Source organism: Protopterus annectens, chromosome 8.part1, assembly GCF_019279795.1.
Source record: "Protopterus annectens isolate FY-2018-M chromosome 8.part1, PAN1.0, whole genome shotgun sequence".
Lineage (NCBI taxonomy): Eukaryota > Metazoa > Chordata > Ceratodontiformes > Protopteridae > Protopterus > Protopterus annectens.
Genome location: NC_056742.1, coordinates 82,269,110 through 82,295,658, shown reverse-complemented (window position 1 = coordinate 82,295,658; position 26,549 = coordinate 82,269,110). Strand labels below are relative to the sequence as shown.

General features: G+C 41.0%; 1 protein-coding gene across 3 annotated transcripts in view; it reads left to right on the top strand.

Moving 5' to 3' along the window:
* ACSF3 (acyl-CoA synthetase family member 3) overlaps positions 1-26,549 on the top strand; it is a 1,464,159-nt gene that overhangs the window by 1,226,962 nt on the left and 210,648 nt on the right. For all 3 annotated transcript variants that reach the window (XM_044081689.1, XM_044081688.1, XM_044081690.1), the window contains one exon: positions 23,492-23,626. In XM_044081689.1, coding sequence (XP_043937624.1) covers positions 23,492-23,626 — 135 coding nt within the window. The remainder of the gene's footprint in view (positions 1-23,491; positions 23,627-26,549) is intronic.

The following is a 26,549-nucleotide window of genomic DNA, read 5'->3' as shown; positions in this document are numbered from 1 at the left end:
TAAGGATGTGGGTTCAAGCGGTTACAAATTCCATTTTCATACCCGACCAAGGCCAAGCGGATGGCCAGACCTTCCAAAACATCAATGGACAGAGGCCTTAAACCAGGTGGAAGCTCTTTTGGCTATGAAAGCCATAGAACTGGTTCCACTTTCAGAGATGGGACAAGGTTTTTACTCAAGGCTCTTTCTAGTCCCCAGGAAGCAAAACTCATGGAGACCCATTCTGGATCTGTTAGTCTTGAACACCTTTCTAGAGATTCCAAAATTCAAGATGCTTGCCCTACAGCAGCTACTTCCAATGCTGTCCAAAGATGCATGGATGGTAACTCTGGATTTAAAGGAGGCATATTTACACATTCCCATCAGGCAGGAACGCAGAAAATACCTCAGGTTCAAGGCTGGATCGAGGCACTTTCAATTCTCTGCGCTGCCCTTTGGATTGTCTACTGCGCCCAGGGTTTTCACCAAATGCCTGGCTCCAGTAGTAGCTTGCTGCAGACTCAAGGGAATTCAAATTTACCCTTATCTGGACAATTGTCTAATTCAGGCAGACAGCAAGGATGTCTTACTCCAGCATCTAGAATTTGTACAGAACCTCCTCAAGTTCCTGGGATTCTCTGTAAACATAAAAAAGTCAAATTTGACACCCTCACAGCAGATAACTTTTCTGGGTGCTCTTCTAAACACCACAACCCAGATGGCATTTCTGACATCCGAAAAACAATTACAGCTGGCTTCAACTTTCAAAACCTTGGCAACTTTAACTCAGCTATCTGCAAGGAGATTCCTGCAGGCTTTTGGTTACATGGCCTCCTGCATCCTTCTCGTACCATATGCAAGACTACACATGAGGAAAATACAGTGGTACCTAAAAAGTGTATGGTCTCAGCATTGCCACAGTTTAGACATACTGATCTCCGTCCTTCCTTGTCTTCAAAAGGAATTCCTTTGGTGGTCCAGGGCATGTACTCTAAACAAAGGGAAACCCTTCTGACTGCCTCCTGCCACTCAGATTCTAACCACGGACGCCTCGGATTATGCTTGGGGAGCCCATTTTCAGGGCAACTGTCTGCAGGGCCTTTGGACAAAGGATCAGAAGCACCTGCATATTAATTTAAAGGATATGTTAGCCGTTCAGAAAGCTCTAATGGCCTTCAGGAATCTTCTACAAACAGGGCAACTACTAATACGGACAGACAACACCACAGTTATGTGGTACATAAACAAGCAAGGGGGATCTCATTCCTACCCCATTTGCAGACTAGCCATGGATCTATGGAACACAGCTCTAGCTTGCAATCTGGACCTTCAAGCTCAGTTTCTACCAGGGAAGCAAAACTTCCTGGCAGACAGTCTGAGCAGAAACCTTTCGGATCAACACGAGTGGATGCTGGACACCAAAATATTCAGGATGATAACAGCAGTCTGGGGATGTCGTCACATAGACCTCTTTGCATCCCATCTCAATCATCGACTACAGAATTTTTGCACCAGGACTTTCCACAAAGAAGCTTGGAAAGTGGATGCCCTATCATTCAGTTGGAGAAACCTCTCGGGATATGCTTTTCCGCCTCTTCCTCTTCTTCCACGGGTATTATTAAAGATAAAACAGGACAAGCCCAAGATGATAATCTTGCTGGCCCCAAATTGGCCTCGACAGTTTTGGTACCCAACTCTAAAAAACCTATGTCTGGAGCCCCCTTGGGTTTTACCTCAGTCTCCGAACCTTCTGTCCCAACATCAGGGTCAGGTTCTACACTCCCATGTCAGAACTCTCAGCCTGGCGGCCTGGTTAATCCAGGGCCTTTGATGTCTTCTTTCCTACCCAAGCAGGTTATGGATGTCATTTTAGAAGTCAGATGTCCTAGCACTAGAAAATCTTATGCAGGAAAATGGAAAAGATTTTGTTCCTGGATGCAGGCTCAGGATTCTGATCCTCTTCTTCCGAACATTCCTTTAATTTTACTTTACTTGACAGATCTCTTACATAAGGGTTTCTCTTTCTCTTCCATTAAGATGCATGCCTCTGCTATTTCCGCTCATTATAATACAGACCCTCCAATCTTTTCCCATCAGCTCATGAGACAGTTTCTCAGAGGAGCTAAGAACTTAAGACCTCCTAGATCTCCTCCCATTCCTGCTTGGGATCTCAACTATGTTTTGGGAAAAACTAACCTTGCCTCCTTTTGAGCCTGCTGCTTCTTCTGACATCAAGTTTTTATCTTGGAAGACAGCCATCCTGTTAGCCCTAACCTCTGCCAGGAGAGTTTCAGAGTTACAAGCTCTTATGGCTGTGGAACCTTATATTATTTTTCATCAAGACAGGGTGTCTTTGAGGACTAATCCTACCTTCATGCCTAAGATGGTTTCCAAAGTGGCTTTAAATCAAACTATCCACTTGCCAACTTTTTTCCCCACTCCTCAAAATAAAGGGAAAGGATCTTACATTCCTTGGATGTACACAGACAACTACGTTTTTACCTGGACAGAACCAAGGACATCAGAAAATCAGAACAATTGTTTGTTTCTTAAGCTTCAAGTTCCAAAGGTAAAGCCATTTCAAAACAGACCATTTCTAAATGGATTGCTCATGGAATCAGATGTTGTTATTCACACCATGGAAAGCAAATCCCAGGGAGTATACGGACTCATTCCACCAGAGCTGCTGCCATTTCTGCGGCCTTCCTCAGGGGAGTTCCTACCAAAGACATTTTGGAAGCTGCAATTTGGAGTTCAGTGCATACTTTTTCTAAGCACTACAATCTACCACTCTACTCTAAGTCTAGGGCAGGCTTTGCCTCTGCAGTCTTGCAGGGCCTTTTGGCCACCCCTTCTACTTTATGACCACCTCCCTTTCATTCTGCTTTTATGATTCTACCCTACAGTCATGACTGCAACAGTGAAACACGATGAACATAGTACAGTTGTGTACACCTACCATAAATGTAGATGTTCGAGTGTCTTCACTGTTGCAGTCTGGGTTTCCCCTCCCTCCTGTCCCCTCTTATTTTTACTTTTGTGTGGTTCCTTTTTTCACCATTCTTCTGAGGTGTATTTGCAAAGGATATGGGACCTTTTTCATTTTGGGACTCCTGACATCTGGGGCAAGAAAAACTGGAGAAGATGGCGTTGGCTGTCATCTTTGCACTCCTGGTGCTCTGACGTCAGGGAGCATGGTTGAACAGCCGACGCCGGACCCAGACTTTGGGATTCTGGCCGACCGAGGACTGCCTGCCGGCAGGGGAGAACCCTACAGTCATGACTGCAATAGTGAAGACACTCGAACATCTACATTTATGGTAGGTGTACACAACTGTACTTTGTTTCACATGAATTTCACAAACAAATGAAGCAGCTCTTCTGGCACATTCTTCTAAATGAAAGAGGTTCTCCATCCAGGTTCAAAATAACTTAAGCTATTTCATGTGCTAAGTGTACAGGTTGTTATGATTTATGTCAGAGGACCTGTATAATTTGAGTCACACTTAATCCACTGTTGGGGTGTCTGTCTCTAACATTTTTGCTTTTGCTAACCTTGGGAAGTGTGACCTACCACTGACTGGTCAGATCATTTCTTAAAGGGTTCTGCATTTGTGTCTTGTCTTTGAAGAATCCCTTTCCTCCTTAGGATTTGAATTTCATGACTGAAAGGTCTGCTTGTCCCTAATCCAAGGTGCTAGCTCAGAGGGTCTGAAATGTGTCTCTTGGAAGATGCTTATTTTGGTGACTGTTACCTTTTTTGACAAGATTATCAGAGCTTTATGCTCTCATTTGTAAGGAGTCAGATCTGGTATTTTGTAAGGATCAGATTGTCTTGGAATCAACCCACATTTTCTCTTGAAACTAGTGCCAGAATTGTCTGTAAAATAGTCCAGTCATCTGCTTTTCTTCTTTTTAATGAAAATAAACTAAAACTAATGTCTTTCGGCTTTTCCTGGTTAGGGGTCGCCACAGCGGAACTCCGATCCGCTAATGATTGGTAGTGGATTTTTAAGGTGCGAGGTGCCAGCCCAACACCCAGCCTTCAAAGAAGGCACACCCATTCATGCACACACCTACCTGCATGTCTTTAAATGCCACTTGACCGCGGGGAGGACATGCGGACTCCACACAGAAGGCGCTCCAGCCGAGAATCGAACCGGAGAACCTCTTGCTGTGAGGCGACAATGCTAACCACTGCACCACCGCGGCCTTTTTGAGCCTTTAACACAGTGCATGTACCATGGTTCCATATCAGAGTGCATGAGCTCTGTAATGAGTTTAATCCATTTGCTTTGCCCCATGAAAGAGGAGTTTGCAGCAACTTAGCAAACCTTCTCCAAGTGGTTTACTAACAGAGCTGGGATTCTCATTTAGTGGCAAACCAGTTGTTGAAAATAGCTCCCTATCAAAAATGCAAGACTGTCTAGTGTGTCTGTACTTTTAAAAAATAAACCATGATTCTACTTCAAAAACAACAAATTGTATAACTTATTAGTAGTACACCTTCCAATAATTTAAGCCTTCTAACATGCAAAGCTGTCACCCCTACTATATGTGTGCCTGTATATATTATTTTTCGTATTTCCTTTTGTTTACGGAATGTCTGTTTGTGAACTGAAATTCCCATTTTCAATGGAGACCCTGGGAGAAAAGTTACAAAACAAGGATAGAGATACATTTTCTGACAATTCAACAGCAAAGCAGTCAACAAATTTGCGAAGTATTTTAAAGCAAATGGCTAACAAACATTATTAGTTAGTATATATAGTTATGGGGGGCATAGCCCCCCTTCTTGTTTGTTTTACATTGTATATTACCAAAAACTTCAAAACAATACATTTTAAACAATAGACATGCATAGTTACAACACCAATGACTATCTCTCTCCAGAAGACAATATGTACTCAAAATAAGTGGGAGGCTGCACCCCCCAACGATATATACTAACTCCAGGATCGCACTACACTGGGGAAAAGGTCATAATCATTTTACTTGCCTTACAGTACTCTACACTGTACCGTATATACTAACTGCAGTTTAGTGAAATGAGATTCAGTGAAATGAGTTTTCAGTTGTTTGTGTTTTCAGCGATGTGGTCAGGGTGAAATGAAATTCAGTGAAATGAGATGCAACTAAACAAAGCAGATCCCTGTCAGAGACATGGGGCCAGACTTTGGGTGAATTTCCAATTTCCAATCCATTGGTCAAGGTTACACTTAATTAGGGTCAGGGATGGACTAGACTTCACATGGATGGAGAATCTATTCCAAACTATGGGGATCCTATGAGATGCATATCTGTATCATCAACATGTCTTATTTATGTAACAAGCAAAATTTAAGTCCTTGGACCTAGTGGTTCTGATGGACTTTTCATTTTGTAGATGTGCTAAAGTTCCATCAGAACTGGATTTGTGAATGCCTTGTATGCCAGGCATAGATCAACTTTCAGTAATCTGTAAGAGAAAGAGTATAGAGAAAGGGCTTCAAGGCAATCAGTTTAGGACAATGTGGTTATACCCTGGATCCTCCTGGTAAGGAACCTTTGTGTGCATTCCATCTGTTGCATATGTCTGGTCAGGTACATGCCAAAGGGGACAGTATACTCAATGATTGGTCTGATATGAGCCAAATAAAATGGCACTATGACTTCCTTGAACCTGAATCTCATGCCACGGTGGGCGACATAGAATGATTTTTTTACTACCATGGCCAAATGTTGGGCAAAGGCCAAACTACTGTCCACATATGTTCCCAGATCCATGACTACAAGCTCAACTCTTAGGAGTGTCTTATTGATGGAGTAATTAGCCTGATGTCAGTTTTCCCAAAAGACACTATAATGCATTGCTTGGCACTGAGTTTTAATTTGTGACTTTGGCATCAGTCAGTTGTCTGTGTTAGATGTTTGTGTCATAGGGGAATCTGTGATAGCTCCCAATTTGCAGTCATCTGTTAAGTTGGTCAGCCTAAGGTCCTTGACATTAGCCTTTACTTCCAAAATGTAGATGCCAAATAGGACTGGTCCCAGCATGGAGCCGTGAGGTACCCCATTGGTGATTGGTCTCTTAGCTGAGATGGTGTCACCAATCTTGACTTCCTGGGTCCTGTCTGTGATCCGGCTGCCACCCCAATGAATTATGTAGAGGTTTGTGCCTAGTTTGGTGAGTTTGTCAACTATACCCTGTTATCAAACACTTTAGCCAGGATGAGGTAGGCAGTATGCACCATTTTCTCCTCATCCATTACCTTGGTGACCTTCTCAAAAAAGTCTACCAGGTGTAGTGACCTTCCCTTGACAAAGCCAGACTGGGTTGGGTCAAATGTCTGAAGGTTGCCTATGTCTTTGTTAATCTTTTCCATGATAATTCATTCCATGGCTTTGCATATTAGACTAGTAAGACTAATAGGTCTGTAGTTCCCATGACTGGTTGATGGTCCACCCAGGGGAAGTGGGATAAGCATTGCAGTCCTCCATTCTCATGGTACAATGCCTGTTTTGAGGGTGTAGTTGAAAAGTGACTGAAGTGGTGTTGATAGGTCAAATTTCAAGCTATTTAGGAGGCATCTCTGGATACTGTCAGGGTCCACTGAGGCTGTGTTTTAGGCTTTAGTGAGCACTGCCAAGACCTACTCCCTGCTAATAGTAGTGGTGGTTATGCTAATTTGTATTTCATGGGTGAAGGCAGGAAGGAGTGGGAAGGTGAAGTTTAAGCCAAATTTGTCAGCCAGCAGATTCATTACAGCATTCTCCTCAATGACGTTAGCACCACTGACCACCAGTTGGGCACACTAATATGTCTTGTCGTGGAGGTTTTGGACATAGCTATAGAACACCCTGTAGTTTCTTTAGTCTGTGATGCTATCTTGACTTTGTAACTGACCATGTTGGATTTAATTTGTCCTCTGTTTAGTTTAAGTAGAGCGCAGCTATCATTATGGGAGTTGCTCTTCCTGATTTTAGTCATGGCTATTGTCCTTTTGTTACATACCCTATTAAGATTAGGGTGTGCTTTGTTTTTATAGTTTATTTTGGGCTTACTTCTAGTAGGTACATCAGCTTCTGTAGAGATATTTACATGGTTGTGCTGTTTTTCCCTGAACAATTCCACATGGGTTGCTGGGAACCCGGGGTTGAAAGGCCATAATTATTTGATTTATTAACAACAGTTATTTTTAAGTTCTGAGGATCTTGGGGTTCTGTTCAGTACATACCATTGGATAATATTTGACAGTGAGAGTATTTTAAATGAATGGGGAAGTATTCTGTGTGCTGAGAGAGTAGCTGAGAGAAGATAATTTGTTGAGGAAATTCAAGCCATTTGAGGATATTGAGCCCCATGTAGTGGTGGGAACAGTTTGGTAGGCTGCTGGCAAATTTACTAAAATTTTTTGTAGCTGTTTTTTAGTTTGTATTTAGTGGAAGAGTTGAGATTTCTGAATATTGTTGAGGTGTATAGGAGGTAGGAAGGAGAAGGGAAGTGGCAGCTATTTTTTTTTTTACTATGATCACTTAACAGGTGCTTTGCTCTGTAAAGAGAGCCTACCTTTCATTTGACTTTTTGACTGCAGTGTCAATGTACAGATGGAATTTTAACTTGTCAGTGATAATTACTAGTAATTTTGGGTTGGGGATGTTTTCAGTTTTTGTGTTGTTTTAGGAGATAATATTAAGGTCAGTGTTGTTCTGATTTATGTTGTTGGAAGTGAATAGGATTAGTTTGATTTTGCAGGGATTTAAGTGCAACTTAGATTTATTTAGCTAGTTTTCTATAGAGGTGAAAACTTCCTGTGTGATGGTTTCTAAGGAAATATAATGGGGCAGTTTCTGTGCTGTAGTGGGTTGGTAAGTCATGTTGGGTAGGAGAAAGTAATTAGTTATCAAGTAGAAATGCTAGGAGTTGTTGATGAATGAATTTATCAAGTACTTTGGTGAGGGGAGGAAAGATTGCTATAGGGTGATAACTTGACATTTCAGTGGATGTGCCACCTTTGTGTAATGGGATTATGAAGGACGCTTTTCATAGGGCCAAGATGTAGGTTTCTCTAATGGATCTATTAATGAAGATATATACAGGGCAGAACACGGTGTCAATGGCTTTACTGAGGTATTCAGATGGCAGGTTGTCAGGAGCTAGTGTTGTTGGTTTCAGTTTTTTAATATGTTTTTATGATATTTGTCATAATGGTTGTTAGGCTGAGTTGGAGTGTGGAGCTATGGTCTGGTGGGTTAAATGGGTTGGGTGTAGATTATTATTGTTTGAGTACAGTACTGATATGAAGTGTTTGTTAAATTTGTCTGCATGCCCCTGCTAGTTTCAAATGGGACAGGATTTAGGTGGGTTTTAGGAGGTTGTTTAAATTTTGCCAGAATGTTTTGGGTTTTTTTGTATGTATTATCTGATTTGTGGAGATGTTCCTTTTATCATTATGAACTTGTGACTTTGTGCGGTTTCTGAGCAATGATATGTATCTAGATAGGAATGGGTCCTAGTTTTGTGCTGTTGTTTCCACAAGTATCTGTCTCTCATGAGTTGTTTAGTTTGATGGGTTAGCCGTAGGGCAGAATTTATTTTCATCTTTTATATCTCAGAGGAGCTTGTTGGATTAGCATGGTTAAGGAGATGTTCATCGTGCATACAGCTGCAGTCATAACAGATGGGTTCTCCTGCCGTCAGGCGGGTCCTCGGTCAGCCGAATTCCAAAGTCTAGGTCCGGCGTCGGTTGTCATCACTTCTTCCCTGACGTCAGTGCGACAGGGGTATAAAGAAACCAGCCGACGCCATTTTCTTCAGTCTTTCTTGCCACGCGGTGCCCGAAGCAGAAGCAGTTCGCAAGTGCCGGTCGACCAGCTCCTTGAAATTACGAAAATTTTGAAACCGAAGTCTTCTTGAAAGCTAAGTACCCCGTTGGGGAAACTTTTCTTGCCTCAGACCGATGTCAGACAAAGTTAATAATTGTATTTCATGTGGGAAGCAAATACCGCATAAGGATTTCCATTCCCTCTGTATACCTTGTTTAGGCCCAGACCACGACGTCTCGGCCTGTCGCTTTTGTGCTACATTCAACAAACGCACCATTAAGCGTCGGGCGGAGTTCGCCCAGCATTATTTTGGAAAAACATTTAACTATATTATGTCGTCGGATACTCCGACTCCAGTTTTGTCTAAAAAACGCAAAGATCCGCGGCCTCTACCGACACCATGCCAAGGCCGACTACACGTGGTCCGGTTCTCAGCGAGGTGCCTACGCAGCCCCTGACTACCGATGACACTTCATTGGCGGTGTCTCCTGTGCCCGAGGTCGCAGGCTCCTCGGCCCACACCCCGACTACAGATACCGAAGCCACTCTTGGCGTTGAACCTCAAAATGTGGACAGGTCTACCTCCACTCAAGGTGTCTTCAGACCTTCCTCTTCTTTCTCCATCAAGGCTTTCACTAAGTCTAAAGCAGCCATGCACTCTAAGAGACAAGCTACACAGGGCCCATCTCCAGGCCCCATGCCTAAAAAACAGATGCTTAAAATGGCTGAGGATTTAATTACTTTTATCAGGGGTTCTCAACCCCCACCGGACAAAAGGCCCAGCGTGGAGGAAGAATCCCCCTCCTCTGATCAGGGCTGATCAGGGCTCCATTATTTCAGAGCACTCTGATGATCAGGAACATTCTTACTCCCCTTTTGAAGACTCTGATGCGGAGGAGTCCATTCCTTCTGTATCCCCCCCAGAGGATTACTCATTTGGGGAAACTTTGCATACCTTAAGGGAACACTTCCACTGGGAAGGCCAAGATTATTCAGATTCCAAGAAAAGGCTTAGGGAATTTCTCTTACTACCTCAGCACAGGCCTCTGGCTATACCTCCTGTCTTGGACATCCTAGATGATGTTTACTCGGAGGCCTACCTTAACCCGGACTCTCTGCCTCCAGCCCCAGTTAAGCCTGACAGGTACTACAGGGTTCCTGACTCACACCAATTTCTATACAAAAGCCATGCTGCTGACCCAAAAACCATCTCACAGGGCCCCAAGGGAATTAAGGCCTCCACTGCTAAAAATCCATTACCTTCCGAGAGAGATTCCAGGTCCTTAGAAAGGTGGGGAAAAAAGGTATATAGCTCGGCTACCTTAACCATGAGGGCCTTAAACTGACAGTTCCATATGCTAAAATACCAACAGTTTTTGTTATCACAATTGAAAAGTAAAATGTCACAACCTGAACAACCAGAATTGAAGGAGTTGCAGGATTTGATGCATAGTGCGGAACAAGTGGGTAAGCATACCTTACAATGTGGTTTTGATGCTCTAGAGGCCTCATGTAGAGCTGCTGTTACTGGATCAGTCATACGTAGACATGCCTGGCTCAAGGAACAAACCTTGCCTGATCATGTCAAAGCTAAATTACTAGATGCCCCTCTTCAAAAGGATGTATTATTTGGTGCTAATGCTGAGGAGGTATTAAGGAAAATGAAGGAAAAGGCTAAATCAATGCAAACTGTGGAAGATTTTCTACAGGTACAACCCCCACGTTTCAGTAGAAATTGGCCTTCCAAAAATTGGTCCTTTCCAGCCACAGACAGACCCCAAAGAGGCAGATACAGGCGCCCGAGGGGCAGAGGACAATCCCAAGGATCGTTTAGAGGCAGACAATGGCAAGCTCCTACACAAAGAGGTGGTGAAGATAACTCGCAATCATTCAGAAAGCAAGCCCAATGACTTTCCCGAGGGGCAGAGGACAATCCCAAGGATCGTTTAGAGGCAGACAATGGCAAGCTCCTACACAAAGAGGTGGTGAGGATAACTCGCAATCATTCAGAAAGCAAGCCCAATGACTTTCCCCTTTGCAAGCCAAGCAAGACTCAAATGGCAGCCCCCTTAGGAGGAAAGCTGGCATTATTTTCAAAGAATTGGCATATTGTCACAAAAGACAAATGGATCCTGGACATTATAAACAGAGGCTACAGATTCCATTTTCACACCCTTCCAAAAATGAGAGGCATGCCAAACCTGCCACACAATCAAAGGGCAGAGGCACAAAGGCAAATTACAGATCTCATAGACATGAAAGCTATTCAAGAGGTACCTATGCACGAACAAGGTCAAGGTTTTTATTCCAGGCTATTCCTGGTACCAAGGAAGGGAAAAGATTGGAGACCTATTTTGGACCTGTCCATCCTAAACACATTTCTACTCGTACCAAAATTCAAGATGCTCACTCTACAGCAACTTCTTCCCATGCTGGGCAAGGAGTCTTGGCTGGTAACATTGGACCTCAAGGAGGCATACCTGCATGTCCCAATCAGACAAAATTGCAGAAGATACCTCAGATTTCTTGCAGGTTCAACCCATTATCAATTCTCTGCATTGCCCTTTGGCTTATCTACTGCGCCCAGAGTATTCACGAAATGCCTGGCATCAGTAATTGCCTACTGCAGACTTCAAGTGTTACAAATATACCCTTATTTGGACGACTGCCTGATCCAAGCGGACAGCAAGCACATTCTTCTGAAACATCTGGCTTATGTAATAATGTTGTTGAACTCTCTGGGGTACACAGTCAACAAAAAGAAATCAAGGCTAATACCCTCTCAGAAGATAATTTTCTTGGGTGCCAACTTGGACACAAACACCCAGATGGCCTACCTCACGTCAGAGAAGCAAGGGCAACTAACTCAATACTTCACAGCACTAGCAAATTGCACCAGGCTGACTGCAAGGAAAGTCCTGCAGGCTCTGGGATTCATGGCATCTTGCATCTTACTAATCCCATGTGCAAAGCTGCATATGAGGAAACTTCAATGGTACCTGAAAAACATATGGTCTCAACACAGCCACAGTTTGGAAACAATAATACCACTAATTCCATGTCTGCAAAAGGAATTTCTGTGGTGGGCTCAAGCATGCCAAACAAACACAGGTCTTCCATTCAGCAAGCCTCAAGCAAATCAAGTCATCACAACAGACGCCTCGGACTACACCTTGGGGGTGCACATGACAGATCGGTGCATTCAGGGCAAATGGTCCCAAAAAGAAAAGCACCTTCACATCAATAAAAAGGAAATGCTAGCAGTAATAAATGCTATTATAGCTTTCAAGGACCTTCTGCAACCAGGTCAACTATTGATAAGAATGGACAACACCACAGTTATGTGGTACATAAACAAACAGGGAGGAACACATTCATACCCCCTATGCAGACTGGCCATGTCACTTTGGAACATGGCCATGGACTTACAAATCGAACTACAAGCACAGTACTTGCCAGGCAAGGAAAACACGCTGGCAGACAACCTAAGCAGAAATATGACAGATCCACACGAATGGAAGTTGCATCCAAAAGTTTTTACAGAAATAATCCAAGCATGGGGAAGGCCAGACATAGATCTCTTTGCCTCCCACAAAAATCACCAATTGACAAAATTCTGCTCAAGGATTTTCCATCCAAAGGCCTGGAGAGTGGACGCTCTCTCTTTCGGTTGGACATCAATCACAGTTTATGCCTTCCCACCTCTTCCTCTGCTGCCCAAAGTTCTAATGAAAACCAGAGCAGACAGACCAAAGATGATTCTCATTGCTCCGGACTGGCCAAGACAACAGTGGTACCCACTCCTGAGGAGCCTGACACATTCCCCACCATGGACCCTGCCTCTTCTTCTGACTCAGCACAGCTTCAAAACTCTTCACAGCCAGCTAAAAACACTCAATCTAGCCGCATGGAAGATTCCTTAGCATCACAACAGACCCTACTCTCCAAGGAGGTGCAGGATGTCATTTTGGAGGCCAGAAGGCCGTCAACTAGAAAAGCTTACTCCGCAAAATGGAAACGGTTTTGTGTCTGGAATGAGAAAAAGGGCCAGGATCCTGGAAAACTGAATTTACCTCAAATACTACAGTATTTAGCTGAGCTGCTAAGCAGTGGACTTTCATTCTCCTCCATCAAAATCCATGCCTCAGCCATTTCTGCAGAATACAACACTGATCCACCCTTATTCTCTCACCCTCTCTTAAGACAGTTCCTTAGAGGGGCTAAGAATCTAAGACCCCCAAGAAAACAACCAATATCTGCTTGGGATCTCAATTTCATTCTGGAAAAACTGACCTTGCCTCCCTTTGAGCCAGCTGCCTCATCAGATTTGCAATATTTGTCCTGGAAAACAGCTTTCCTTCTGGCTATTACCTCAGCTCATAGAGTTTCAGAACTACAAGCTCTCATGGCTGTGCAGCCTTTTATCATCTTCCATCAGGACAGCGTTTCCTTACAAACCAACCCGTCCTTTATGCCTAAAGTGGTATCCAGGGTAGCTTTGAATCAGGCCATACACTTACCTACCTTTTATCCTAATCCTCAAAACAAAGGGGAGAGATTACTACACTCTTTGGACATCCACAGACAACTACGTTATTATCTGAACAGAACAAAGCCTTTCAGAAAATCAGAACAGCTCTTTGTGTCCTATGCTGTAGGAGCTCAAGGAAAGCCAATTTCGGAACAGACAATCTCAAAATGGATAGCCCACTGCATACGCTTTTGCTATTCTTTTCATGGCAAAACTGTACCTACAGGCATCAGATCTCACTCCACAAGGGCCACAGCTACCTCTGCAGCTTTCCTCAGAGGAGTTCCTACCAAAGATATTTTGGAAGCAGCCACTTTCTGTGCATACCTTCTCCAAGCACTACCACCTACCATTATACTCCAAAACTAGAGGAGGCTTTGCCACTGCAGTCTTGCAGGGCATCCTGGCTCCTCCTAGTTCCACCTAGTGCCTACCACCCCTTTCTTAGCTTTGGGATTCTACCCATCTGTTATGACTGCAGCTGTATGCACAATGAACATAGTACAGTTTTGTACCTACCATAAATGTAGATGTTCGAGTGCTAATACAGCTGCAGTCCAGGTTTCCCTCCCTCCTTCCCCTTTTGGGACAGGCCTATAGGCTAACACATCCTCATACAACCTGATTGGGGTATTCATTTATGGTGTATTTGCTTGCAACTACTGTATTTTGATTATATTGCACTGCTTTATTGCACAAATTTATGTATTGCCTTCCTTATGGGGGCACCTGACATCTGGGGCAAGAAAAACTGAAGAAAATGGCGTCGGCTGGTTCCTTTATACCCCTGTCACACTGACGTCAGGGAAGAAGCGACGATAACTGACGCCGGACCTAGACTTTGGAATTCGGCCGACCGAGGACCCGCCTGATGGCAGGAGAACCCATCTGTTATGACTGCAGCTGTATTAGCACTCGAACATCTACATTTATGGTAGGTACAAAACTGTACTTTATTGAAGTGACAGGTAGCTTCATCTAGAGGTACATATTTGAGGGATTTCTAGTCACATTGTTTGTGTGTCATTAAATAGGTTCATAGGTTCATAGGTTAGTACTAGGCTATCAGCCCTAGGGCCTATACAAGCCTAGCCATAACAATTCCCTGAATTAATGAATTAAATGTGGATTTATCAAAATTGGTTAAGTTTCTCACAGAGTTGAAGTATAGGGGTTTGAGGGACTTATAGTGTTCTCTGTTGATGTAGGTGGGATGATCTCTAGTGTAATTTGCTCGGAACTGGTTGAGGGTATACAGTCTATTATAGATTTTTTTTGGATACTTTGTCAAATCGGGTTGGTTATTGTATCAGCTGAGTTAAATTCTAGAGATTAGTATTAAGGGGAGTAGATTTAGGTTTGTTAAAGGTCCAATCAATGTTAAGGTCACCAATCAGGATATGTTTTGGGCGAAAGTAGATGATAAAAAGCTGAGTATGCTTTTGACAGTTGTGCCATTTTGGGAAGGGGGGAATGTAGGTGGCTATAATGATTATGGATTTCTGATTGCTTAGGTGGAATTTGGCTGTAAGTATTTCTTCATTGCTGTATTGTGGAATAGTTAAGAGGTAGGTATGAAATTGTAAGATAGCTGGAAAGATGATGGCCAATCTTTCCTAATGATAGTGTAACCAGGAGGAATGATTTCTTCAGTGAAAACTTGGATGTGAGATTGATGGAATTCAATCTATGCATGAAAGTCTGTTATCTTATTATAGATGCTGGGGGCTCTGAGAATATATATTTGTAGGCTGGAGGAAGAAACCGAGGTTTGTTGTGTTTTAGGGGATTGTTGAGGAGAGGAATTTCTATGCAGGGGGTGGGTGGGTTGGGTGCTGAATTTGTTTAGGTGGTGCTAGTGTTGGGACAGGGATGGGTTGTGTATCTCCACTCTCTGTTACTCTATTGTGGTGGGTGGTGGAACTTTTGAGGTTATGGAGAAGTGGTTTTGGTACTTTTTTGCAATGGAGGATGGGGTTTAATATTTTGTATAGGTTAGTAATGAATGCTTTTTGAGTAGGATTTTGTCTGTGCTGAACAGGAATGGCTAGATTAAGGAGTTGCATCTACGGATGAGGTAAATAGGGCTTTGTGGAAGACTTGGTGTGAGTGTAGGTAGGTATGATTTATAAGTAGTTAATAGGCTTCGGATGGCCAAAGTTCCTATTAGGGGAAAGAGATGTATATATCCATGTTGGGAAGTGTAACATTGTTGTATAGAAGAGTATAGAGAGGAAAAGGGAGGAAGTAAACTACAAAAAATATTGGGATCCCCCTATTGTATAGGGAAGTTGATAAGAAGAAGGATTGGAAAAAATAATTTTGTTTAATGATTTGCAATTCATTTGATATTTTGAGTCGGATGATATGTTTTGGGAAACCCAGATTATGATGCAGGGGGGTGAGTGTGGTTCAGGTAATATGCTTTGGTCAATAAATTTAATGATATGGAGTTGGGTGGGGAGGATTGAGAATCCGCTTGTAGCAGAGTGGGACTAGTCCTCAGAGTCAAGTCCTGAGCTATGGTAATGTACAAAAAACTGTCTGTTTATTCAGCAGCATTGTAATCAAAATCGAATGTTAAATGTTTTTTATTTTTTAAGTTGTTTTTATCAGACTGGTTACAGGGTTGCTACTTGTTTTGTTTCTACAGAGCTGCTTAATTTTTGGGAGAAAAAGATTGAAACAGTATTTGTCTCGAGGATGACCAAGAAGAATAGTTGTGGAGGACAGCTGGTCAACTGAAGACAGGCTAACCTATTAAATGATACAGCAGAAATAGTGCATTTAATGTATTGTTTAGCAGTAGGGTAGGACCAGCTGGGTGTGCAAGACACTAATTCTACTGGCTTACCTAATAGCATTTGGACATTAGCCAGCATTTTCTTGCTCTGTTAATGCCTACTCTTGGTTTAAACTTTCCTGAAAGTATGAAATGATCAGGGTGTCAAATTTTGTTTGAGGGGCAGCTGGGAGGGATATTCAGACTGCTAGCAGTATTGTATAATGAACGATTCTTCTAATAACAGATGGGCATAAGCCAGTAGTTTCTTGCTCTATTAATGTCTTCTCTTGCTCTAAACTTTCCTGAGAGGTGGAATAATCAGGATGGGCAAATCTTGTCTGAGAGGTGGTTTGGAAGTATATTCAGAGCCCTAGTTGTAGTGGAAGATGTCTAGTTTCCCTCTGTTGAATAGTTGTATTCCTGGGGATTGGGGAGGCTCTAGATGAGTTCTCTATGAGGTAAGATAGCAAGCGATATTGTTTTAAGCAGGTTGTACTACTGTTATGGCTGGTATAGGGTGGGTGAATATGTGGAAAATGTCGTGACATGCAGCTGTGTCTTTAAACAGGTTTGTGATGTCATTAAAAATGGGTGGAGATCAGTGGGATTAAATATGTTGATCTTGGTGAATTGGGGTAGAAGCGGAGCATAGCAGGTCACACCTCCCACGTTATTCAGAGACACCTAGCCCAACAAAGGTAAACAAATGGCCTGAGGCAGAGTTTTGCTGTGGTTGCTAAAAGTCAGAAACTACAAGTGAGGGGAACACCAGTGTAAACTAGTGATAAGACAAACTCTGTGGAGTGGGATAAGTGCAAGTACGGATGTACCACTGGATGTTCAAGAATGCTAAAACATGAAGGTATCCCGCACAGGAGGAGCTTACATCAGTAAAAATACAGGAAAACAATTTATGCCCTCTGTACATTCATTTTGGACAGTGGCAATGTTCTTAATACTCAGACTCTGTAAAAAAAGGATACAAAAACAGCTAATACAATTATCAAAAGTATTTAGGGTACTAAAGAGGCAGAGAGGGGTAAATTGCAGGTGCCTCTGAATGCTGGTGTGTGACTTTTCCCTTCATGGTAAGGGTGTGTTATACTTTGACAGCTTCTCCTCTAAACTTGAATCCCTGCTGTTTTCTAGTATTATGGATGGCACCTATTTTAAATAGTTATGCTGCCCTAAAAATGAATCCCTGTTCCCAAACACTTTTCCAACTCTTACTGTCTTGTGAAGAGAAAAAACAATACCACAAATTTAAAGGAGTTTAAAAGAGAATGCAGCTAGCAGGTAAATAGGCCAACCATGTGGTAAAACATATATTTAGTCAGACGATTACTGTGCTAATAATGTATGTCAAGGATATCTGTAGTTTGGAAAAAGGAGAATACTCCAAGCTACCAGAGTCCCAGATTTGTACTTTTAATTCCACAGTTATGAGGCTCATGAGTATGGTCCTTGTACTTTCAAATGAGTGTTATTCAAGACTGCTACTATTAAAGGCAATGCCATCAGGAGAATGGCTGCTTCCAGTATTTGCTTCAGTAATGTCTGCATTATGGCCATTTTTACCATAGCCATTTGGTTGTCATTTCACACCTTTACTAAACCTTGTCACTCCAATCATGTCTTCAAGGGTTGGGCTACCATTGCACTTCAATTGCTACAGAATTCTGTCTTCTGTGCTTCTACCTTTTGGCTGTTATCTTGCTCAAACCTATAGGGCAGGTTAATGATAGTGTTTGTGGTTCTTCTCAGCACTTGGCCAACTATGCAAAGCTTCTAGTCACAGATATAACAGGTATGTACTCATCATATCAGTTGATCCATTGGAGAGTCCTCCACAGTGGGTACTTTTATATTAAGCTATCTGCATAGATTGCTGTTCCTTCCATTGGTTGCTGCCATAAAACAGATGTATTAAATGTTTATCATATTTTTCTATTTGTTTGTGGTCTTGCAGATTGGAATGTCTTTTTTTTTCAGTAAATTAGATAAACTGACCAGTTCAGGGGCTAGGCATCCTCTAGCGGACCATATGGCACTGTGCTGTGTCACAAGCAAGGGACATGTATGCTGCTAAGTGCAGGAATGAAATGTAAAAAATAACTGAGCTGGGGATTGCAGAAGAGGAAACTGCTACAGCTAATCTACCTCAGAAGGCTTCCTCATAATTCAAATGCTATGTTATGTCTACTATGTTTGACAGTTTATTATGTTTATGGTAAGTTTTATTTTTGACAGTTTGTCTACTTGTTTACCACATCCAGAACCAAGTTAGTTATCCTTACTCATAGTTTGCTGGAGTGCTTGTCACTGCATGTTATTGTGGCTTGTTATAGAACTAAATCATCCAAGGCTAGTTTCGAAAGAAAAGTTGCCAATGACTCCAAAGATAACCACAAAGCGTTCTTTAGCTATGTCAAGAACCTAAGTGGAAACTCTCAGATCTGCTCTGAGTTTGTGCAGAATGGCACAAAATACACTGAACTGACTGATATTGCAAACATTCTGGCAGACAGATTTAGTGCAAACTTCACCCCCCTCTCACCTCCTAAAGGGCCCATAACCATACCAGAAGAATGTAGGACCCCATCAGTCACCAACACACAGGTTAAAACAGCCCTATTCAAAGCCAAAAACACAGCTTCAATGGGACCGGATGGGGTCCCAGGCTGTGTCTTACAAGAGCTCCAAAATGAACTAACCTCTCACCTAAACACACTGTTTATATTTAGCCTCTCTACAGGCTACGTGCCACAGAGTGGCTCACAGCAACAGTTATCCCGCTCCACATAGGTGGAGCCACAACGGACCCCGGGAACTATCACCCTATAAGCTTGACTAGCCTGGTCTGCAAGGCTATGGAACGCATCATCATGGAACTCATCAACAGAGACATTGGGAACCTCCAAACCTTGGACCCTACCCAGTTTGGCTTTGTTAAGGGCAGATCATGCCTCCTAAACCTGGTGGACTTCTTTGAGATGGTTACCAAGGCATTAGACGAGGGAAAGGAGGTCCACACAGCCTACCTACACCTCACAAAGGCTTTCAACACCATTCCCCATTCTAGTATTATAGACAAGCTCACCAGCTTGAACATAAACGCCTACGTCACGAGATGGGTTGCCAACTGGCTTATGGATAGAACCCACATGGTGAGAGTTGCAGGCTCTACATCCGACTCTAAACCGGTTACAAGAGGCATTCCCCAGGGCTCAGTCCTAGGACCCCTCCTTTTCGGTATATACTTCTCAGAGGTATAGGCAAGCATAGGAGGACTATGGCTGACCAAATTCACAGACGACTGTAAACTAGGGGCCATAACTGATTCTCCGGCTGATACAGACACCCTCCAGATGGGTCTCACTGAGACGGATACCTGGTGTCAAAATTATGGCCTCAAGCTAAATGCCAAAAAGTGCATAGTCATCCCCTTTGGAAAAAACAAAGTACCCGCAAACTACCACATAAGTGGTAGTCCCCTAAATACAGAAAATGTGATAAGGGATCTGGGGACCCAAGTAGATAGTAATCTCTCCTTTGATAATCATATTGCCAAGGTGGTTAGAAAATCCTTCTATGTGGCCCACCTAATCACAAAAGGGTTCGCATCTAGAACAAAAGAGGTTATTGTGCCTCTCTACTCATCACTCATTAGACCCATCATAGAATACAACACCCCATTTGGGATGTACATTACAAGACACCTGCAACAGCTGGAAAGGCCACAAAAGTACCTCACCAAGAGGATTACTGGCCTCAAACAGATGCCCTATGCAGCCCAACTCAAGAAAGTCCAACTGTACTCAGTTGCATACTGTTTACTCAGAGGTGATCTCTGCCTGACATACAAGGCCATGTCCAACCCAGAATTGATGGACATGCCCCACCTAAAAAAAAAAAAATTAAATTAAAATTAAAAGTGAAATGAAGAAAGTCAGTAGCGCAGGGAAGTAATGGCTCAGCTGGACAGTGGCACAGGGAACTAATGGCTCTGCTGGACAGAGGCACAGGGAACTAATCTAAGGGGGGGTGGCGAAAGCTAACACATTTTGGCTAGGCTTATAAATGCCCTTGGGCAGATAGCCTAGTACTTACCTATGAACCTATAAAACAAACTGGAACATTCTTACAAGGTCTACCATCGAAAATCCACAAGTAGGCAGGCAAACCAAGAAATAATCCGTTTATTGTAAAACTTTAAGCGCTTTTCGTATGTAATGTATACAAACTTCTTCAGAAGGGGAACAAAAGTAAAAGTGCCATTTAAATACCAAGAACTAATGATCGGCTAATACAGCAATTAAAATGTAAAAACACGTTAAAGGCATATTACTAGAGCATAACCAAGTCTGTTTAGTGATAAAACTTACTACATAAAATATTATTGTAAATAATATATGCAGCAAAATATTTAACTAGCTAAACAATTATAACACATTAAACTATCAAACTTTTAAAGAAAGTATATTAGTAAATCTATATAAAAAATCAATCCAAATTGTGAACAAATAAACAGCAGCAAATAAACATTAAAAATGTTAGATTCTTTATAAAAGGGAATCATATTCAAAAAATCTAAGTGTGTGTCCTTTACAAAAAAGTAATTATATAAACTAAAAAATGTATATAAAAAATAAATACATATAATATTAATTCAATGAAGTTCCTATCTACTAAGGCTTTTAAGTTTTAGCAATGCCATTATGGAACACGTATCATTTAAACCTGGCCAGTTATATGAATGCAATCTAATCTGCCATAATAATTCTAATCTTTCCAATTCAGTTTCTAAAGGTCCACCCTTAATGTTAGGTATTAGCTGGTCTAACACCCAAAATTTAAAAGTATGTGTAGAATGTTCTGATACATGCTTAGCCAAAGCGTTATCTAACTTAGATTTTTTTATATTGTATATATGTTCATAGATTCTATCTCTTAATCTACGAACAGCTTTACCCACGTAAAAACATGGGAAAAACTGGCATTTGGCTAAGTAAATAACCATTTTGGAATTACAATTATTTTTATATTTGCTTTTTAAATCAAAATTATTAATAGTAATAGAATTACTCACTAAAATAAATTTACAGTAGGGACAGGAACCACAACTATGCATACCTTTATTAATTACTTTACTTTCAATGTTATTAATACCCTCCAGTAATTGTTTAAAGTTCCTATCTTGTCTTAGTGTAAATTTAGGTGCTTTACCTACTTTATCTAATAATTCCTTACTTTCTTTTATGATGTTCCAGTTTTTAGAAACAATTCCCTTGATAAAATAAAAATTGGAGTTGAAAGTTAGGGTCAAACTATATTTGAAAGACCGAGATTTACTTTTCTCTTTACTATTAATTGATGAAGTAACTGTGTCACCAGGAGAATTCTCAAAACCAATATCTGATGTTTCTGAAATAAGCATTTCACTACATCTGTTGGCACCATATCCAGTAACAATTGGTTTATAAACACAATTTCATCTAATATTTTGTCAATGAATCCCTTAGGGTATGCTCTACTAAGAAACATATCTTTTAAATTCCTATATTCCTCAAAAAAATCGTCATCCCTTGTAACTATCCGTGCAGCCTTTACTAACTGTCCTTTGACCATGGACTTTTTCTGATACATAGGGTGAGCACTAGAGAAATGTAGGAAAGTGTTGGAATACGATGGTTTTCTATATATTTTGGTTTCATATTTTTTTATCAAGATTATTTTTTATTAGGAGCACATTCAAATAGGCAATTTGATTTTCTTCAAAATTAAAAGTGAAATGAAGAAAGTCAGTACTGGTATTAAAATATTTGACAAGATCTTCAGCCACTTTAATATTGCCTCTCAACAGAATAAAGATGTCATCCAAATACCGGGTATAATAGGCAATTTGAGAAATAATGTGCTCATTACCAAACACATATTGCTTTTCCCAATAGCTCATGACCAAATTAGCGAAACTTGAGCCGCAGGGTGAACCCATTGCCACTCCACTCTTTTGATGGAAAAAGTTATTTTTAAAAATAATATAGTTATGAGCTAACACTATATTAAGTAATTCCTCTATTAAAAGTAATTCCGATAGAGGTGCACCTTTATCCTTTAGATTCAAAATTACCCATTCAATACCCAAGTCTTGTGGAATAGAGGTATAAAGGTCTTTCACATCAGTTGTAAGTAAATTAACCTGTTCATTAAAGTTAATGTAATTGATTTTCTGTAGGAATTAAGTACGAAAAGCACTTAAAGTGTTACAATAAACAGATTATTTCTTGGTTTGCCTGCCTACTTGTGGATTTTCGAAGTTATTCTTACAAGGTCTGTCAGAAGAAAAGCAACATAAACTATTTTAAGTAATGATGCGGGGTGATATTTAGTCCACTTTGCATCGGGTTGATGCATGGAAGAATTCCCTCATCATATGACTGTGAAATTCACAAATACGTGATTTTTGTGAACTAAGCAGAATATCACAGCTGTGTACAAGTAAGAGCTGTGCAAATGAAAGATGCCTAGCAGAGTAATAGGTTGGGTACAGTTAGTTATATGACAGTGCCATTACAGATAGGACAGGAAGGGCAGATGCATGTGAGCTACATTCAAAATCATCCCAAAGGTTCCAGATCAGGGTGTAATGGAGTCCACAGATAGACATGGCTGTGCAACATCACATGCAGTGTACAGTACAGCATACTAAAAATACCTACTGCTTCTACAGCAGGCAATAGTATTGTAGGATATAGGATGTGCAAACATACATACACTTTAGTGTTAAAGCCAGGGTAGCCATTACATACAATGCACACACTAGTAGTAGAAAGAGATAATTTTAATATTTATACCAGTCCTGCCTCCCCATCCAAAATGAGATGCGAATTAATCCTGTTTTGGATATCTGTGCAGTGAGACAGGATCCTTCTTGAATCTTTCTCCATATGCCACATGCCAGCATCATACTAATGATGGTTCTGTTCCAAATCTAATGCAATAGTCATAGTGTAACTGGCATGGTGGGTGGTGTGTGTGTGTGTTTATCTGTTACATAGTGATTGTTAATGCAAGCTCCCTATGTTTCTGCTGCCAACATCCTTAATGCTGATGCTAATTTTAAATGTGAGCCTGAAATTTGATTGCATACAATAAATACAGATACAGTAATGTGAAGTCAGTAATACTGAATTCCTTTTTCTGCAAATGTGTGTGCATTTGTAGGATTTTGGCTGGGAAGTTATTTTGATTATTTTAGGTTGCTGAAACATTCAGTGTAGTTTTCTGTGGGAATATCTCAGTGCAAATACTCGATAATTCTTTTTGAAACTTTCAGGAAATGTGCACATTAAATATCCTGCCTTCATTTTTTTCTGTGATGGGTTTTGTAGGAGATACAGCTGTTTACAAAGATGGAGTCTACTGGATATTGGGACGTACCTCAGTTGACATCATCAAGAGTGGAGGCTACAAGATTAGTGCACTGGATGTGGAGCGCCATCTACTAGCACATCCTGTTATTGCAGGTAGGTTACCATATGTTGAACTAATAATATTTCTTTACCATATGTCATGTTTGTTGCCCCACCCCACTCATTTCCTTTCTAGAAAGGATCTAATAATCCAAGGTTAGTTTTAAAAATTCATAGTCTAGGAAGTCAGTGACACTAAGTTGTTTGCCCATGGTCACACTGTTTGCTGTTGTCAGCTTTGGAATTCAGAACTAGTCCTTCATCTTAGCAGATCAGTTGCCTTTATCCCTGTTTCATACTGCTACCTGGTCCATATGTTCTTGGGTAATTACTAGAAAAGCTGCCCTTGCAGGCCATTTTAAGTCTAGCCATTTTCCCTTTTGGTACTTGAACTAATCTATCCTGTTTGGTGTTAGATTGGCTTTGCTCAGCCCATGGATGATAAATATATATTACTCATAGTGAGAATAACTGGGATCATACCATAAGTAATTTGAAGGGACCTATATATGGGATAAACCAGGTAGTGTAGGGGACATTCCTGGGGTAAATTTTCTATTACACATCCATAGATCCAAGTTGCAGCTGAATATGGGCAGGGATGAGGTTTGTCTTATGTGGATGGGGAGTCTGTTCCAGAGCAGTGGCATCTTCTGTGAGATATACCTGTCTCTCCAAACCATTCTGTTAATGTTCAGAAGAGGTTTAGATCCCTGCACCAAGTATTTCCTATGTCATTTGACTTGCCAATGTGCAGTAGATCCATTACTTATGGGTCAGAGGATGCATTATATGCCAGACACAGGTCTCCTCTTAGCAGTCTGTAGGATACCAAGTATAGTGACATGGCAGTGAGGTGGTCTGTGTTGGATATATTGTTTAGGCCTAGTTTTTAAATGGGTTAGTTGGTGGTGTTCCTAGGTTCATAACTGTATACTAGGATAACAACCTCTGGGGCCTTTATAAACCTAGCCATGCATCCTAGATATAGTCCACACGTTTCTTTGAGCCTTAGAGTTTATTTTAAGGGGTGTATGCAAACCAGGGTATGAATTACAAAAATCCCCTTGTCCATTAGAGACATAGGTGCTATACCTGGAGTGGATTTGCGATTTCCCATTCACTGGTCTAGGTTATGCTTGAATAGATTTAGGGAAGAACTCTGCTTCACATGGATAACTGTTCCAGAGGAGGGGAATTCTCTGAGACACCTACCTGTCCCTCTAGCATGTAAGCATAGTTCAGATCCCTAGATCAAGTAGTTCTGATGCTATTGGTTTTGCAGATGTTCAAAAGGTCCATTAAAGCAGGATCTAAGGATGCCTTGTATGCCAAGTACAGTTCGCCTCTTAACAGTCTGTAGGAAACTGAGTATAGTGGTAGGGCTTTGAGGTGATATACACAGGACAAAGTGTTTACACCCTGTTATTTTTATGAAGAAAAGTGTTGATTACGTTGATGGCATAAAGTGCTTGCATCAGCAGTAGCAATGGATATTGTTGTTTATTTTGTACGTTTTCACTGAATAAAATAGTTTCAGCTTTAAATGCAAGCAAAGTAGTAAAAAATGCACTAATAACTAAAATAAAAAATATCACATAGAAAAGTTAAAGAATAAGAATAAATGGATGTGAAAATGTCTTTTAAAAACACTTTATTACATACCAGAATTTATTCAATAAGTGTTTTCAGCTCTCAAATGGACGTCAGATATATTTCAAAATCTTGGCTAACTTTTATTTCTCCTTTTAGCTAGAATAATACAAAGTTATTATCTTGGCAGATCTTTTGGTAACACCTTCACCATTTTAATCTTCCTCAGCAGTGTTGGCCATAAGAACTCACTACAGAACTACATCATTGATCTTGACATTTACAACAGCATAAATACCTTTGGTGATTCCCTGCAGTGTGCTTCTTGACAGTATACCTGAGATATCTTTTAAGCTTTCTGATCACTCTTTTTTTAATGTCTGGCATGATACATTGCATCCCTAAAGTCTTATCCTATATATTTCTTTATCCTTTTTACCACCTGAGGATATTAAATCTTGACTTTTATAAGCAGAGTATATATGCTTTTAGACCCTTGTGCTTTGCATTTGCTAACCTGTCTGTTTCATTCTGCTACCCCAAATCAAGTTGGAAATTTTCCTGTGGAAAATTATTTGGTTACTCGTTAATTCCTTTTGGTATGTATGGCATAAAAATGTTAATAATCACTGATCCCTGGGAGATTCCACTTACCCATCCACAACCCCAAGTTGTCTTTCTTCACCACTGTCATACATATTGTTATATGAGTTTGCTATTTTAGCTCCTGCCCTTTGTTAATTTCACTGTTTAGGCCTTTGAAAATGTTCAGTTGTCAGGAGCAGATCATAGTAGACATCCTTAATGAAGTGAAAATGGCACTGACTCAGATCTAGATGACCATTCAAGAGTTTGTTATGGTCATTTTTTTCTGTTTTAGATATTTAGGAAATAGCATTAGACGTGATCATGACCTGCAGTCCTGCCAAGCGAATGTGGTGGCTATTTTAATTCATTCAGGAATTGAAAGTGACTGTAATTAATGACCAGTTAGCAGAGCTACCCTTGGCATTCATGTGCCTGCTGACATATTATAACACATGAAAAGGACAGTAGGTTGCTAGAGAGCATGTAACAGAGTTACAGAAGTGATATGGGGACAACTGGACTACACTGGAAAACAGACTTCTGGCACTGGCAAACTGGAAGAGAGAGGAGAAAGACAGATATGATATGGAAGTGCTGAATCATAGAGGCATCTAGTTACAGTGAGGTTGTGAAGCATTGCTTAAAATAGGAGAAGAGGACATACAGGCTTTTTGATTACCTTCAAAATAGAGAAGTTTCATGTAGGCTATAGTAGAATGTTTCAAGGATGTGTTGGACAAATGGGAGGACAGAAAGGACAGATGCATGTGAGCTAGCTGTTACCTGCAGGAAGATG